The sequence below is a fragment of the Gadus chalcogrammus genome, chromosome 3 (assembly GCF_026213295.1).
Source record: "Gadus chalcogrammus isolate NIFS_2021 chromosome 3, NIFS_Gcha_1.0, whole genome shotgun sequence".
NCBI lineage: Eukaryota > Metazoa > Chordata > Actinopteri > Gadiformes > Gadidae > Gadus > Gadus chalcogrammus.
The window spans coordinates 24,405,205-24,423,852 of record NC_079414.1 but is presented as its reverse complement, the minus strand read 5'-3'; the positions used below and the strand labels follow the sequence as shown (position 1 = coordinate 24,423,852).

The 18,648-nt window shown below is 43.8% G+C and overlaps 1 protein-coding gene across 8 annotated transcripts in view; it reads left to right on the top strand.

Annotated features, from left to right (window-relative positions):
* The window catches only part of LOC130379825 (uncharacterized), a 91,891-nt gene that overhangs the window by 40,094 nt on the left and 33,149 nt on the right, over window positions 1–18,648 (top strand). For 3 of the 8 annotated variants that reach the window (XM_056586891.1, XM_056586889.1, XM_056586890.1), the window contains exon 4: window positions 15,625–15,759. The exons of 1 other annotated variant lie outside the window; for it this stretch is intronic. In XM_056586891.1, coding sequence (XP_056442866.1) covers window positions 15,625–15,759 — 135 coding nt within the window. Of the gene's footprint in view, window positions 1–14,536; window positions 14,831–15,246; window positions 15,517–15,624; window positions 15,760–18,648 lie in introns of all 8 variants that reach the window. 4 more of the 8 variants (XM_056586888.1, XM_056586887.1, XM_056586897.1 and 1 more) reach the window with 3 other exon arrangements.

Genomic DNA, 18,648 nt, shown 5'->3' with positions numbered 1-18,648 from the left:
AACTTACTCCAGAAACACGACTGGATGGACTCGACTTTCAGCATTAGCCTCCATGGCGATAGAAAGGTGAGCAATACATTTTATTTAAACGTTTTAATATTTTTGTCATTTAATTAGGTTAATATTGATGTTTCTGCTACAGATGATGTATGTATGGCAGCTGTGGCTACAGTGAAAATAGACATGTTGAATTGTCCTAATTGGGTTTCTTGCTTTGGTAATGGCATTCTTTCTTGCTGCATGAGATACCTGTCTGTGATGCAGCGCCCTGTTGTACTGCATTTCTGTCTAATATTGATGGTTTCTAAAGCCGTGGAGGCATAATGATGGCATTAAGAGGTGGATTAGTTCATGTAGGACTCCAGTGAAGGCCTAGGTGTGAAATGCACGGCCCAGGGCAGGGGCTTTCTGTGACATTTGGGTTTAGAAAGCAATTGTCACATCTCGCCCTGCTCCTCAAGTTATGCATTATTTGTGTCATTCATTTTGTCATTGTTTTCTGTTACTTTATATGACTCTCATCTCCTCTTATTTCAGATGTGTCTCTCCTGCCCTGTGTTCCCTGTTCCTGTGTTTCATGTGGCCTGTGACTGTCCTCCCTCACCTTGGTTGCCTTCACCTGTCCCTCATTATTGTACTACTTGTGTATTGAGCCAGTGTGTTTCCCTCAATCTGGGACTGTTCCTCTTAGTACCTTTGTGTCAAGCATCCCAGCATTAACAAATTTGTGATCTCCTGAAAACCTCCCGTTTGATTCCGTACCCCTTTGTTCGTCTTTCGTTTTGTACCTCTGCCCTGCCTACTGTATTCCCGTGTACCGAACCATTGCCTCCAGTAAAGGCCACTCTCTGATTCTCCCAGCTTGTCTTATGAGTCGTGCCTTTGAGTCGAACACCTGTTTGCACCAACGTTATAATTATTTAGATCCTGCGATAAGAATCCAACTATATTGGTGGTATAAACATTCAAGGCCTGTGTGTGTGTGTGTGTGTGTGTGTGTGTGTGTGTGTGTGTGTGTGTGTGTGTGTGTGTGTGTGTGTGTGTGTGTGTGTGTGTGTGTGTGTGTGTGTGTGTGTGTGACTTAACACACTGTTCTATATTGGACACTGCAGTGTAGAGGACCCTTTACACAGTCTTCTATATCGGACAATGTAGACCACACTTTACACAGTGTTTTGAATCGGACACTAGAGGACCCTTTACACAGCATCTGCAGATTAGAGACAGTTTGGCCAATGGGATGCATGAGGTCTTTGGGTTAAGTTACTCCGTAAGAATCAGAAACTCCTGCTGGAGCTTGTGTATTGAGAGCACTAGAGTGTGTGACAAGAACTAACATAAACTAACATTAGCTATGCAGGGGTCACCAACCTTTTTGAACCTGAGAGCTACTTCATGGGTACTGAGTCATACGAAGGGCACCCAGTTTGATACACTCTTCTGAAATAACAAATTTGCTCAGTTTGCCTTTAGTTATATATTATTATAAATGATTAATGATACTCATCTATGTGAAGACACTGATCATGTTAATGATTTCTCACAATAATTATCAACAATGACTTACAAAAGGTGAGAAAGAGTGGTTCAAGAATGAGATCCGCGCCCTGGTGCCCGCGGGCACTGTGTAGGTGACCCCTGAGCTATAGCCATCACTCATCAAAGAAAATCCACTGGTTTGATGCTTAAAGCCCTCAATCTATCTAAATCTAAGCCCCCAAAGGGCTTCACAGACCAGCTGCAACCTGTCTGAACACATCTTACCTCCACCATAACTGCTGAAGCATAATGTGCAGCTGTTACTGAACACGACAGTTGAGCAAACAAGGAACCATCTGCCTCAGTGATAAACTTCATTGATTAACGTATCTAAAAGCCTTTCTATCCCAGGTCCAAGAGATACAGTACATTTAAGCAGAGACTTTGCACTTATTTTACAAATGCTTTCCATTGCTGGCTTGACCTGGCAGATATTTGGGAAGATTTTTTTAAGGCTGGTGTACAAGCAGAATGTAGTTGGAGTCTGTAGTATTAGTCCACTAAGTGATTAGTAGTTCTTCACAAAGTGATTTTCAGGAGTTGAGTGGTTAGTTTGCACGAGCAGTGTTGGGAGTAACGCGTTACAAACTTGAAAGACATGCAGGTGACTGGAATCTCTTTTTGTAAAGAAATCAAACACCAAACTAAGGCTAGCCTCAGCTGCTCTTTCCAGGGGTACTGTACAGGAAGAATGGCCCATCCCTTTATAGATGTGTTTATTTCAGCTAGAAGGTGCTAGATATCCCTTACCCCCTTATGCATTCTTCTTTCTTTCTTAAATAAATAAATAAAGTGCTGCTGGCACCAGTCAGATCGATATCATCTGTTTAATATAATATATAATAAAAATAGAGTACATGGCATTTGAGTAAATTACGTGTCTAGTTGTAGCAATGATAGAAGTATTTAAAAAGTCCTCCTTTCATCATACGGAAACGCCGACATGTGGCTGTGGTGGAGTCGTGGAGACGCAGAGAAACGGTCTAATACTTTGTTCTGTTTCATGGAAATGATCTCAGGAGGACTTCTGCTCATTTTAGGTAAACTTTTCCCCTCTTATTGATGAGTTGTATTTTTCATAACTCGGCTTCTGCACAAGAGGTCTGGTATTTATTTTCTTCATTTTACTTGACTATATTGAGCAATAGAACGGCGGTGTGTGTGTGTGTGTGTGTGTGTGTGTGTGTGTGTGTGTGTGTGTTGGTCTGTGTCTGTATGTGTAGTAGTAGGCCTAGTCTACCTTATGCTTGATAATATATGTCGTTTATAGTTTGAATGCATCATGGTGTAATAATTGTGTAAAAGTTTGCTATTATTCAAGCATTAAAAGATGTGCTGTCCTCTCCGGTTGGAGAGCCCTGTCCTGCCGATTAGCTTCATCACCACTTTGCACCATGCTCACACCAGCCATTTGCTTTATTATATTTAGAAGTAGTACTACTCTCTCGTATGGCAGCGGTCTGTCTTCGGAACATTCACCCCCTTTCGTATAAAACTCGGTCCCGGACCCGTGAGTGGATCTGAAAGCCACTGGCTTAACGCAGCAACCGTGATATAGGAGTTTGACTTTTTGCGTTATTAAAACCTCACTAGATTACTAGAAACACTTGATGTCAATTATTTTAGTCTATGTTATTTCTGATGACATATTTCAAGCTAACCACAGTTATGAGTAGTTTTATAACTGTTCGTTTACTTTGTGTCTCTGTTAGAATGAACCACGTGCTGAACATTTACCGCTCTCCGAGTCATACCTAGCCCAGGATGACATACCACAAAGGATCAAAAATAGTTTTTCATCACACTAAACACTATAAATGAAAATATGAATATATAGGCCTATGTGTACTTCTTTCTAATAAACATCCTGGCAAGCCCATCATCCTTCCCACTCTCCCCAGGCTCTGGAACAGAGCAGCGTGGGAACAAACAGATCTTGTTATAATGAAAGGAGAGAGGATGAGTTGGAGGCAGAAATATTTGGGCCGACTGCGGTTGTGACCAATAAAGCCTGTAAGTCAAACGCCTGGCGAGTTGAGATTTAGTTCAATAACGAACATTGACGAAAACATTATGCTTTGTAAAAACACCTTTTACTCTTGAATGAACTCACGGTTAATTATAGCAGCCTCAATTCAATTTTTTATTCAACCTAGTGGTTGCATCAGTTAAGACAACTTAAAAAACAACAACACCATCATACAGTATGGTTGTGCTGCTGTTGAAATTACATTCACATTTTGGATTTTGTAAAGTGGAGAGCCACTTAGCACAGACCTTTGATGAGAGAGAGATGTGACCCTGTAATTACAGCTTCCATGTCTCCCAAGTGATGTAACTGTAGCCTGTATGTCTGATAGCCCAGCTAACATGAACAGCTAATGGGAGCACAACATCTATTAAGGATTCCATGTTAATCCAGAGTTATTGCATCAGTTACGTCTTCAAGTTTCTTGTCATTTATTTTGCATGCTACCTTATTTAACAGTTATTTTACCTTAATACAATTGAGATGTGTCATGCATGGGATTGGTACCGTTGGGTTTAACCAAAATCTAAATTTAGCTATCAGCAACATGTTTTACATTAGGCTAGCCTTAAACCCTTAGCTGCTATGTACCCACTGTCAGAAAACACTAGCTAGTCTGAGAAAAGTCTGTTAACATGAATGTTTACAAGCCTCCAAGCACAGATGTCACACTTTACTTTTTAGATTTTTAGATATATTATATATACATACTGTGGCAACCCGGTACTCGATTGGGCCGGGTTCCATGGATAAACGACACGTTTGTGTGCGGGATAAGCCATTACAGGCATTTATTTAACAATCAACTTAAATACAACGAAGGAGACTCTGTCTCTAGGGCCTCCGTGGGCCTCTAGGCTCTCTCGCACCAGAGCGCTACCTTCTTCCTTGCTTTCCCGTCCTGTGCTGTCCAAATGTCAGTCCTTTTATATTGCGTCCTCGGCTTTCGGCCAGGTGTCCCCCAATCACCCTGATTGGGGAGGCGAAAGGGCTGCTCTCGGTCGCTGTCTGGTGGGTGACGGCGGTACATGCCGTCCAGGACCAACCCTCGGGCTGGTCCGGGCCGAGGCTTACGGGGCGGGATGCCACACTCCTCCACCCTTTGTCCAAGCACCGGGTAGACAGGGCCCCCCCCAGGCAGGAATCTAATCGGGACAAGGCATCGGCCGCCTCGTCTCCGGCAGGCTCGTCTCCGGCAGCCTCGTCTCCGGCAGGCTCGTCTCCGGCAGCCTCGTCTCCGGCAGCCTCGTCTCCGGCAGGCTCGTCTCCCGCCGCTTCGTCTCCCGCTGCGCCGGCGGCGGCTGCATCTCCTGCCGCGGCGGCGACCGCATCTCTCCTGCCCCGGGACTCTAGTGCCGGGTCCCAAAGCCAACGGAAAATCGGGCAGTCCGTCCCGATGAGGAGCGGTACCGGGAGGTGGGGAACAACCCCTACCCGAGCCGTGAGCACCCCGCGTGGTGTCCGGATGACCACATGGTGGGTCTCGACCATCCGTGGGTCCCCGTGCACGCAGGTCACCTCCATTGTAGGGCTGGGGCGACGCGTCGACGTAATCGATTACGTCGACGCAGAAATTACGTTGACGCGAAAAATGCGCGTCGATTCGAAAGACGCAAAATAAAGATGGCAGCGGAGGAGCGTAATAACGCGAGTGGCTCTTCAGAATTCCTAAAGTGCAAGGCGACACGCAGTCGTTCTTCAAAAGTCTGGGAATATTTTCATTTAAAAGGAAACGGTTCGGTGATATGCCGGCTGTGCAAACTGGAGATGGCTTTCCATTCCAGCACCACGGCAATGCACCAGCACTTGAAGAGGCGCCACCCGGGAGCAGCTGCAGATGACCGAGCACCGTAAGGTTTTTTTCAACTCCCCACTTTGCACTCGATGTGGAAGTAGGCTATAATACATTGTCGAAACCTAAAGTTTTAGGGTATGTAGTGTATGTTTTCGGTGTAATTAATTAATTACTACATGTAATATAGTCGTGCATTCAACGTGTGAAATAACAACGCTTGAGCAAGTCATGGCATGTCAGTGAGCACAGTTAGATGCCAGAACTAGTGCTATTCCGGTTTTAAACGAAAAATTGGCGCATGTAATAGTAACTGTGTTCACTGTCATGCAATGACTGCGCAAGTGATGTTTATGTTACAAACATAGGATTGATTAGCCTACTTGTTGATATTAATCATAGGGCATAGCCTCTGCTAAGGTGGATACATAGAAAAATCGTATATTGTGTTTCTTTGTTGTTGGTTTATTATATTTATTTTAATGTGTGTGTGTACTTTGTTTTCAGGGATAAGAAGAATAGTGTGGAAAATTACTTTCGCAAGAAAAATACAACCCCCTGCACCCCCCAGGAGGCTGCCATACTTACTGAGAGCGTCGTATCAATGATTTGCAAAGACATGAGGCCAATTTCTGTGGTTGAGGGCGAGGGATTTAAAGAAATGCTGACCACCTTCCAAGCAGGTTACACTCTGCCTTCTAGGCGCCATTTCACTACTCTGATCGAGAAGAAGTATGAAACTTCAGTAGAGAAACTTAAAAACAAACTTAAAATGGCCACATCCAAAATCTCCCTTAGCACTGATGCCTGGACCAGTCTGGTGACAGAAGCCTACTTAGGGGTAACTTATCATTTCATTGATGACAATTGGGAGCTTGTCTCCTTCAATTTGATAACACTGCCAGTTGAAGAACGCCACACAGCAGAAAACATTGCCTTATGGCTGGAGAATGTGGCAGAAAAATTCAACATTTCGTTTGAGAATGTCCTTGCTATCGTCCATGACAATGCAAGTAACATTGTGGCAGCTCTCAGAATCTTGGAAGAGAGATTTGGGGTGGTATCCCATCGGTGCGCTGGGCATACACTTCAACTGGTAGTAACAACGCAATGAAGAACCCTGAGATTGACAAGGCACTCGCAGCTACACGGTGCCTTGTAAAACACATAAAGAAAAGTGAGCCAGCTACCACTAAGCTGAAGCTTAAACAACAACAGATGGGCACAGTTGAACATAAACTGATACAGGATGTAGCAGTCCGTTGGAACAGTTCATACTACATGATTGAACGTGTTTTAGAGCAGCGATGGCCGGTGGTTGCGACGCTATCAGATCCAGAAATCACACAGCGCGGAAAGCACTATCTTGATCTGAAAAACTATCAATGGACTCTTCTGGAGGAACTGGAGGTTGTGCTCAAGCCCGATGAGCAAGCCACGGTTTTCCTTAGTGGTCAATCTTATGTCACAGCCTCTGTTCTCCCCCCCCTGCTGAAGGGTCTCCTGAAATCCACCCGCAAAAAATCATTTGATTCTGCTGCCATGACCTTTTTCCAGACCAAAGCAGAAGAGGGGATATTGTCAAGGTGGCAGCAGGTGTTTGTATTTAAAGAGGGTGGGAAAAATGTGTCTCTCATTGCTGCTGCACTTGATCCCCGTTTTCGGAAATTGAAGTTCCTTCCAGCAGATGATGCACTCAAACTGCAAGTGCAAATACAGAGTTTTGCTCTTGATATCAGAAGGAAGCAGAAATTGTTACAGGCAGCTGTGAGGCAGGAAGCCTCAGCAAGCTCCCCACCAAAGAAGAGGTCCTGCTCTTTGTTGGACACTTTGTTGGGCTCAGATTCTGAGGGGGAAGACGAAGAAAACATGGACCAGGAGGATGGTGAAGGGGACAGTGAGACAGTCAGGAAAGAGATGATGTCGTATTTTGGGGAAAACCCTATCCCAAGGGATGATAACCCCCTTACATGGTGGAAGGATAACGCCATAAGGTTCCCCACCGTGGCTGCAGTAGCCAAATCTTATTTGTCTATACCTGCCACATCAACGCCATCTGAAAGGCTTTTCTCAGTTGCTGGGAACATTGTTTCCAAAAAAAGGGCAAGCCTGACTCCTAAGCATGTGGAAATGCACACACACGCACGCACGCACACACACACACACACACACACACACACACACACACACACACACACACACACACACACACACACACACACACACACAGTTGTTATTTGCATGAATGAAGATGCTTTTTTTCAGTAAGCTAGGCCTATGTTCATAAGTTCATAAAAAACATAAATGTTGAATTCTGAATATTTTTTATTTATTGTTGGAAAAGCACTTTTTTATATTAGCTTAAAGCCCCCAATTTTACAAAAGTTACTGTATTCTTTCAATAGCTCTAAGAAAGGGTGGCTGGTTGAACTTTTTATTTTTATATTGAATGCTAGACATCAGAATGTTTATTTTTCTCTTGTACACTCTTACTAGAAATGTATTTTCGAATTTTGAAAAATTCTATACTTTGTTATTTTTATGTGAATAAGGAATTAAAATATGCACTTTTTTTTTCCAGTAAGCTAGCTGTGTTTTCATAAATGTTCAATTCTGTTGGTTCAGGAAGGACGGAAGGCCTTTGTGTTTTCAAGGCTTCAAGGTTTCATTGAATGCTACCTTCTAAGAATGAGAGCAGCCCTTTCGCCTCCTCCGTTGGGGATCTCCGTTGGGGATCTCCACCCCAACGGAGGAGAACTGTTGACGAGTGGAAAATGAGTACGGCTCAGTCCGGGTCACGCCCACTTTTGGCGGTGGAAACGTGAACCATGCCACACCTTTGCGAACCGAACTACAACCTCCAGTGGAAACGCGCCATTAGCCTTGTGGGTGTGGTTGGGGACCACACACCAATGGCAGCAGCGGTCGGCCGGCCTAGCCCAGGCCTGGCAAACCTCCTCCGCTCCGTCCAGACCTTCCTCACAGTCCGCTTGCCGGACGTGTGGTCGAGAAGTAGCCGACGGCGGCTGGCTGGGTCCGTTGGAGAGGTCCACCTCAGCCCGTTCGGCCTTACGGAGAGCCTCACATAGGGACTCTGGCCTGGTGAGGCAGACATGCTGCCGCAACTGCTCCGGAGTAAGCCCCTGCAGGAACGCGTGGAGAGCCAGTAACGGGGTAATCTGGGAACCCGCTTGATTGCAGAGCTTGACATCAGCAGCGTAAGCCCCCAGGCTCTCCACCTCCCTGTGGCGGTGACCAGCTAGCTGCTCCCGGCTCTGGTCACTGAAGGTCTGCTTCCCGAACCGCCTCTCCAGGGCCCTGATAAGGGCCTGAAGGTCTCGCTGCTCAGCGGGGGACAGGTCGAGCAGGACCCGTACTGCCGTCCCCTTAAGCGCCAGAGCAAGGTGGACTACGCCCCAGGCACCCAAGCCGTTATCCATGTATGGCCCCAGCGGCGTTGCCCCAGAGAACTTTGGCAGCTCAGCCGCTGTCATGGCCACCAGGGGGCGGTCGACAGCACACAGCTTTCTGTTCGGGGTCCTACATGTGTTCAAGGTCCTGTATATTCAAAATCTATCAGTAACAGTTAACTATATATGGTTAATAATAAATGTTATTATTAACAAATCATACCATAAACAGCCGTTTGGTTGATGCTGTTTTGTTTGTATGTAAACATGGTAAAACTGCTTTGGCTGCAGCTGTAACCCGGTTCTTTGGCATTCACTTTGTTTATATACGCATACTTAACTGGTGACCTTGACGCTACCAGACCCTTACATAGTTTAGAAAATGTTGCATATATTTTTTGAGGTTGGAGAAGCATTCCGTAACTCAGTATGCGAAGGCCGAGGCCCAGTTTGCACTACGAAGAATCAAAGATGACACAAAATACTACTACCTCCTCGCTGCCCTGGGCAGTCCCACCATGGTTCAGATCAAAAATGTTCGATTGGCTGAATCCAAATGAGTCGCCACTGTCAGGACTCAGTGAGTCGAAGCCGTCGGAATTAACAGACCACATGTTGGCACTCAAGGAGCTTTTCCTACAGCAACTGCCCGCTAGGGATGGGGTGATTGTAAATGATATCGACTGTCACCCATAAATGGAATGCATCATATATCATCTCACGTTGCCGATAACAAGGCCATGTTTTTCTTCTTTTTATTTGAAATGCCGGAATAACAGCAATGTGGTGACTGCTTTTACATTGCAAAAAGCCCCGCAAATTGTCATTGAAGTTACCTGGCACTGGTGGAAATGCAGTCTGTAGCACTGACCTGCTGTATTCATGCACTGTTACGAGAGGAGAGGGGCTCTGAACCTACTGGCCTTAATGTCACTTTGACAAACTTTTAAAATAAAAAATAAATAGAAAAAATCAACTTGAGTGGGGACCAATCTATCCAAATTCCTCCCATAAATCCTATGTAATGGAAACACTGATGTGTGTATCTTTACTCAAAGCCTGTGTTTTCCTTCACCGTTATTTATAGCCTACAGCGTAACGGCTGCGCACAGCTTATGGGACGGTATATGTATTTTGAAATTATTTAGGAATTGATAATATCCGGCTATATGCTCACACTAATATGATCAAAATATTAGAATCTGATTTTTTTTAAATATGTCTGTGTGTAGTCAATGGCGGATTTAGCAAATTGGGGGCACAAGGCGAAGATATGTTTGGGGCCCACCTCATCAAGTCTTTAAAATACAAAAAAATACAGACTGAATGGTGGATAGGCAAGTAAAAATAATCTAAGTGGAAGTTAAGGTTGGAGATGAGAAAAAAACCCTCCCCTTTAAACTCTGCATACATTTCTATACTCCAAAATGAAGATGGAAAGCAGAGAACACACAAAGTGTAGCACCACACAAATTAAGTCACGATGGAACCCAAAAGAGAATAAGGTTTCAGCTAACCCCTGTATTTGCCAAAATGCAACAAGCACTCTTTATTATTTTTTAAGATTAAATCAATATCAATATAACCAGCAAGACAAGTAGTTAGGGTAAACCCCCACAAAAAGTCATATACTTGGCAAAACATCACAAACAGCCATATACTTAGCAGATATTGCCTAGATGAATAATTGACTTTGTATGTGTGCGTGAGGTTGCAATTTGCCATTGCATTTGAGATTGACATTTCAATCATTCTACAAACAAACCCATGTACACGATACAGGATATTGTAAGTGAATTGACATTACAGTTGAGATTGAACATTTCAAACATTCTACAAACAAACCTATGAACGAGAGAGAGAGAGAGAGAGTCTATGGGAGAGAAAAGATAAATTGTTCTCCACATCACACGCTTCTGACACAGTAGTCCTACTTATTGACGTCTTCTCAGAGGTTGTCATTTTTTTGGATTTTAAAGACTGGATGAGGTGGGCCCAAAACATATTTTCGCCTTGTGCCTCCAATTCACCTAGCGCCACTTCACAGCTAGCTGCTGCTGCTGCTGTACAGCATGTCAGGGGTGTTTTTTACATTTCATAAACATCCGGGGGCTTAGCCCAGAGGGAAAATGAAAACACTAAATAAAATTGTATGCTTTGTATGCTTTGTGCATGCAAATTTCATAATGCTTTACCTAAATAAACAAATTGGCAGTTTATTATAGCTTTAAATAGCTACCTGACCGCGGTGCTGCTCATCCCCAAACATCTAAAGTTCCATTCAAGTTATTTCAGAGTAAAATGAATACAAATGAGACAGACCTTATATATATATATATATATATATATATATGGATCTGACTGGAAATAGGATAGGTTAATTCACTTGAGGTGGTAAACAGTCTGGTTATGTTTTTGAACTGTTTATTCTCTTGCCAAAAGAACGATCTAGAAAATTGGTCGCCAACCCGTCGATCACGATCGACGGGTTGGCGTCTTTGAGGCTTTCCATGTAGATCCCGAAAATAATAAAAAATAAAATACACAATATCCTATATTATGCATGATACATTTTCATAATAAGTTTTGCAAACACTTCTTTCTCACTCTCTGGAGGCCATTTACCAGGAGTTCAAAAGGTATATTGACGAAAACGGCATCCCCATTAACTAGTTGCCATTACTAGGGCTGGCCCGAATGCCATTTTTCAGGCTTCGAATACTCGTTGGTTTTTCCGAGCGAATATTCGAATACTCCATCAGAAAAAAACACCATCAAAAACAACATTAATAATCCCTATATACTCCGTGGAACCGATTTTGACAGTATCTGCATATTTTGTTGAAGATTTAATAGCTTTTGAACGTTAATTAGTAGGCCTAAGTAGGTTGAAGTTCCTTAGTTTTTCCCCGTGAAAGCGAACAGCTGTTGCTCCGTTCCAAATCAGCTGTCCTCTGCCATCTCAGCCCTTACGGGAGCTTTTCAATTCATCCTGGAACGTGCATCTTTTCAGGGAATTTGTACAATAAATCCATAACAAATACCGAATATTGATTGTCTTATGTGTCCATATTATATCCATTATACTGACCGGGTATTCCCAAGGCGCTCACGCTCTGCAGCAAGCCAGTCACAGTTGATTGGCGCGGCGCTGTACAGCGAACGTAAACAAACAACTAAGCTAAGGTTTTAAGTATTACTTTTCCTCCAGAGATCCTGCTAGTGTTGTGTTATAAAGTAAAGGGAAACAAGATATCTATTCTTCCTCCACCTCTCTCGCTTCTCTGCTTGGTGTCGCTGACGCTTATAGCTTGGCTCCCTCGCTTTGGTAAAGTCACGTACGTGAAAAAAAAAAAAAACGAAGCTCCGAATACTGATTTAAGCTTTGAATACTAATTTTCCGAACGAGTATTCGAATATTCGAATAATTCGGGCCAGCCCTAGCCATTACTACTGATGGGGCCCCGGCAATGCGGGCAGGTTTCATAGCGCTGTGCCGTAATGACCCCAAACTTCCTGCATTCATGGATTATCACTGTTATCCATCAACTGAAATTGTTGTTCCTGTCTGTATCCCCAAAAGTAGCCATAAAAATGTATGTCATCTTTGGCAGCGTTGCCAAATACTTAACGGCGTCTATTCGCTTTTTTTTTTTTTTGAGGCGCTTAGGTAACTTTATTTCCTAACCCTTAATGTTATTTTCGCGTTTAGACTTGTCTTGCTTCTAGGGATGGGCGTGAGGAATCAATTACTCAAGTACTCCTCGTTACAAATGAACTCGGTTGGTGGATAGGCAAACTCGAGTTTGCATATACACACACAGACAGATTTTCTGAAGCAAATGTATACATTTTCTGTGTGGCACCACTGGCGCGTTCCGTGCACAAAGCAAATGAAATGTATCAAATTTCTGTGCGGTGCGTGCCGTTCCGTGTGTGCACAACGCCAGAATTCAAAAAGTTAAGAGATGGCGGTTAAAGCAAGCGCAGCGAATTATTGAAATACTTTACAGAAATAGGAGATCATAAGGTGAGTACTACAAGTACCATGCGGCAACATATGCTCCTGAAACACAACGGTGAGTTCGGGAAAGCAGACCCGCAGCAACCAAGTGTGTCGGTTATTTTCACTAACCCGTGTATAGAAGATCACAACGCTGAGTATTTTTTTAGGTCATTTGCTGCCGTTTTATTTGCAGCTTTAAATTTTTGCAATGGTTAGGCTACTTGTTTAGTTTTTTTTTTTTTATGTTACAGGCCTTTGTTCGACGTGATTTAAATTGTGAGAGGCATATTTATTTTTGCAAGGAAAATGTGTTTTGAACGTTTGCCAAAATAAATAATGAATACTCTGATAACTCTTGACTGTTTTGATTGAGAATAAGCATTACATGTTTGGTTGGTAATATTGCCGTTCATCATTAGGCCAATTCCTGCTACAGATGCGTTGCATTCTAAAAATAGATTAGTTTTAAACGAGTACTCGATTGATCCTCGAGGAATTCATTCGATCACTCGAGTTTGGAATTTACTACTCGTGCCCATCCCCACTTGCTTCGTCTTTGCGTACAAAAAAAAAGAAAAAAAGGTTTTAGAGCTTGGTTGGGGGCCCCAAGCGGCCGCCTACCTATGCCTCTATGTTAAGACCGCCACTGTGTGTAGTCGACCCTGGGCCATTGACATTCACATAGAAACATCCCAGTCAAAAGGTTGTCGGGGGGGGTTTTTGGAACAGAAAAATTGGGAGCTATCGGATAGAGAACACTGTAAATTGTCTTCTACATTGTCTGATAGAGTCACAGTGTGTGACACTGCCGTGTAGAGGACACTTTACACAGTGTGAAGCCTCAAAGGGCTTCCCAGACCATCTTCAACCTGTCTAAACACTCCTAACCTCCACCATAACTGCTGAAGCCTATTGTGCAGCTGTGACTGAACATGACGGCTGAGCAAAGTGTGATAAACATCTGTAACCTTTTGGACAAAGCCGTGGGCTAGGGGAATATGTCCATTTATATTTAGTGTGTTTATCCGGTGCTGGATGTACTGTATTGTATAGTGTATTGTTATTGTGTATGTACTGCACTCTTTTTGTATTTATATTGGTCTCTTGTAATCCTGTGTGGGATGGGCCTCTTGTGTGCCATGACACGAAAAATAAACATCGACCTCATCATCATAGAGGACCTTTTATGAGACTTAAAATGTCTTAAAAAAAACTTACATTTATTTAAAATATAAACCTCCATTAAATATCCAGAAACTTCCTGGGACCCTGGTGAGCCTGGTGATGCTGTTCATTGGCTGATTCTGATCAGTGCAGTCCGCCTTCACTACAGGCTATGTACGAGGCTCGTGGAATAGGCTAAGAATTTATTTGGTCAAATAAAGATTTCTGAAAAACATTCTCTTTAGAAAATGTTGCAGTTTCTAAATGGATAACCCCGAAATCCACCATTTAACAGAGGAGGCTTGAAAAAACATCCCTTAAATTGCTAGAATGCCCATAGAAATTCCCACATCTTACCAGCTACAATAATACAACAACAATACAGTAGGGGACTTCAATTGTATAGTACGGTACTACATTAGTATAGTAGGGTACAACAATACTACAGTGGGGTACTATAATACTACAGAGTAGGGTACTTCAGTATTACAGAAGTTAACTACAGTACTACAGTAGGTTACAGTAGTATTTCATTAGGGTACTACAGTACGGTTACAGGGCTGTTTGACTGAACGATGTCTCCTGATCTGTTACAGTGATGACGTCATCTGCTGACCAGGAAGTCACGCAGAACCTGATCTCCACTGTGGGGGGAGAGGTCACCATACCTGTGCCTGTCAAGAGTCGTGGATTTGTTTTGAAACAAGGACGTTTTATCGCTAGTGTGAAAGATAGTGTGTTGGAGATAGAAAATTTTGATTTCCTGAACAGATTTTCCTGGGACCGAGCCTCTGGGCTGTTCAGTATAAGAAGACTGCAGAGAAAGGATTCAGGGGATTATTCTGTTGACGTTAACGAGACTGCTGTATCATTCAAGCTGAGTGTTTATGGTAGGTAACATTGACTTCTCTTCATTGTGATCAAGACCTCATCTACTGTATCCAGGCAATGTGAGTTGTACACGTTTAGAGGTGAAAATGGTGAAGCTGTATACTAGAAGGAAGTGGACCGGTCTAGGAGTGGTCCAGCTGTATACTAGAAGGAAGTGGACAGGTCTAGGAGTGGTCCAGCTGTATACTAGAAGGTAGAGGTCATGTCTAGGAGGGGTCAAGCTGTATACTAGAAGGTAGAGGTCATGTCTAGGAGGGGTCAAGCTGTATACTAGAAGGTAGAGGTCATGTCTAGGAGGGGTCAAGCTGTATACTAGAAGCTAGAGGTCATGTCTAGGAGGGGTCCAGCTGTATACTAGAAGGTAGAGGTCATGTCTAGGAGGGGTCAAGCTGACCTTGTTGTCTTCTCTCCCCAGACGCCGTCCTGAAGCCCGATGTCAATGTAACGTCTGGGAGTAACGAGAGCTGCACCCTGCTGTGTGCTGTGGACCAACTGAGTGGAGGGACTCTCTCCTGGTATCAAGGAGAGGTCCTGGTGAACCAGAGCAGCACCCAGCGCTCTCTCCCTCTGACCGTGGACAGGCTGGGTCTCCGGTCCTCCTACCGCTGTGTGTCTGCCAACCCTGCTGGGAACCTCACCCGGTCAGTCGAACCTAAGACGTCCTGCCCAGTAGAACAGCTCACTGGTAAGAAGTCCTCACACACCCTGCCTCCACTTGGACTGCACAGAAAGCTCAAAGACGCTGCTCATGTTGTGGAGCTTTTAGTGACGTGAGTGTGACTCTTCTGTACAGGTGATGAAGATGAAGAGGAGTCTAACAGGCTGTTCCGGATTCTGATTCCCATCTTCCCTGTTGCGGCCGTCATATCCGTTTGTGTCATCGTATTCTTTGTTGTGAAGAGGAGGAAGAGAGCCAAACATCGCCAAGGCAAGTCTTTTTTCTCGTTGGGTAAAGCTGCAGTTGGTAAACATTTTGTTATAATTTGGTCCAAACATACTATGGGCCCTATTTTAATGGTCTGAAACGCAAGTGAGAAGCGCCAAGCACGAGTAGCTTTGTGGGCGGTTCTATGACGATGTTGCTATTTTACCGGCGCATTAATGACTCTTGCGCCCGGCAAGAGGGTCTAAATAGGATTGGTCTGCAGTAGCCTAATTACCCGTAAGTGTGGTTTGGGCGTAACGTGCAACAAACCAATGAGAGTGCCAGCTCCCATCCCCTTTAAGAGCCATGAGCGCATTTGAATCTGACAAGTTGATATTTTGACAGCGTGTTTGAAGTCTCCGCTGAGACAGATGCATGACCACATGAATTTCAAACTTCAAATGGCTCACTTTATGGCCAAATAATATGGCCTAATAATTCACACATGGAATAGCGTTTTCTTCCACAACTTCAGAAATACCTCAAATAAATTTTGGCAAAGAAAACTTAACAAACATATGATACGCGGTAACTGTGTTTCTATTTAATGACATACGCAATGCATTACCAGTATTGTATGCAATATCGTTATTGACTTGGGTTCCTAATATGCATGTGTCACCCCGTTAAAGGTTGGGTAGGTGATTTGCGAAACGCCAGCAGATTTTGAAAATACACAACTCAAATGGTCCTACCCCCTCTCCTTCAACGCTGACTCTGACTCCACCCATTCCAAGTACCTGGACGCGCAATCATGCACGAGCGCGAACAGAGATGCGCGAGAGCGAGCCAGGCTAGCGTAGGTTTTCGTTTAACAACATGGCACTACATTCAGCTGTAAATTGCACCCAGTACCGCGGGAAGTAGGGGTGCTGGGGGTGCTGCAACACCCCCTGTCCGAGGCCCTGTCTTATCACAGAAAACGATCATTTCTAAAAACTCCGGCCAAAGTGGAGATTTCTGAAAACGCCGGTTATGTGTTGTCGTGTCAACGGGGAGAAACGGGATTTTAGGTTCTGAAGCGTCACATTATGCACCAGGAAATGCTTAACGTCATGTGAGCGCCCGCTGTACCGTATTGGTCCGAATATAAACACAAACCCCATTGTAAGACGACCTATATTTGGAAAAAAGATTTGAAGACCAGATCCGGTTTTTATGAATAAATAAATTGTATTCATTGAAACAATATACGAAAATAAAAAGGCATCGAATAAAACACTGCATTGCCACTAAACAGTAGTGCAAATAGGCCGTACTGATGTGTACACCAAAGACTATTCCTGACACTCCTCTGCCCCGCTGTGTTCGCTCTGGCTGTGGTCGCTCCGAACTGTTTCGGCCCGTGGCAAAGCGAGTCATCCTCGCTGCTGTCCAAGGCATTTTGAGACGCAGCAATTATTTAATGCTCATATGACCTAGTGCTGAAAAAAGGTTATATGAAAAAGTGTGAGGGTAGCGGTGATGCGCTAAACTTGTTCTGTGAGCAGCTGGATGTGAACGATCGATTTTCAACTGTGCGCGCATGCACTGGTGTAATTGAGCTGCGCTGCTATACATCTTTTTTATCAATGTAACGAGTTGCGAGTCTAGTGCAGGCTGAGTTTTTTTTTTCCCAGCACCCCCTGCTGAGAATACGTTCTCGCTGCTATGGTTGCACCAGATGTTATAAACATTAAACGGTCACATAAATCATTACTATTTTTAGAAAATGTATGTTTGTTTCATATAATTGTATTGGAAGTCCTGGTTTTCACTAGGGTTGCCGCGGTGTGGACATTTTCACACCGAGTAATACACTCGTCTCCACACCGGTATTACCGAGTATAAACGGTATAAACTTTGAAACTAGGTCAACCGCCACACAAGCATCGTTTTTTAGACCCTTCTCGTCCTTCAGTTGCCGCCAACGTTCGAAAGCAGCGCCTAGGATTATTCTTGATTTCAGTTTTTCTCTTTCAGCGTTTTTATTATCAATTACTCTCTGAAAAAGAGTTTTCCTTCTCTTTGCTGGTGGTGGTGGTGGTGGTGGTGGGGATGGTGGCGTCTTGTCTGCCATGGAAATTGTCTTCTACTGCTAGGTCCAAATGTGGATTAACTAGTTCCAGTAGCTACCGCAGGATAACAACAAACAGGAGCTTGCTCTGGGTCACGAGCTCTGGGTCACGAGTACTGCACGAAGGGGTCGCGCGCGGGGCGCGGGGGAGGGGGAGTGCAGTACGACCGTTTGATTGACGTACTTACTGTCCAATGCAACTCGGTGGCAATGGAAATGATTGGCTGGAGTTTTTCGAGCCCTGCCCGTTCCACAGATGATTGACTTGTTTAATTTTCATGTCAGTACTTCTAACTCAGTGGCTGTAAGCGGGTTATGATAAGGATTTCAAGTAATTTTGCAAAAATGGCCAAAAAAGCGAATCACCTACCCAACCTTTAATATACATTGCCATGGACTGTATTATGTGTTTTGTTTGCGTGTGTTTAAACAGATGGACGCACACCCGCATTCATTAATTATTTTACACATACACATATGTGTGCCCGCATTCATTCATTCTTTTTAGCACTCACTCGCGGTAAAACAATGTTTTCTCACGATCGAAAATCGTGAGAAAGAGGTCCTTATGAACTTGATCAAAAATCAAAAAGTTATGGGCTTGTACTCGATGTCTGTGCCAAGAAAATATGTGTTTGCTGTACGGTGTTTGCAGATGCATTGATTTAAAAGTACAATTTATCACCGCTGTATCAGCTGTTCTTTCCCAAATGCGCCCTTAAAATAGCATCTGAACAACGCGCCACAGACTTTAAACCAGGTATTTCCTGGTTTGTGGCGCAATTGTTTTCTGAAACTGCAAAATAGCACCAGGGAACGTTTGAGCCAGAACACGC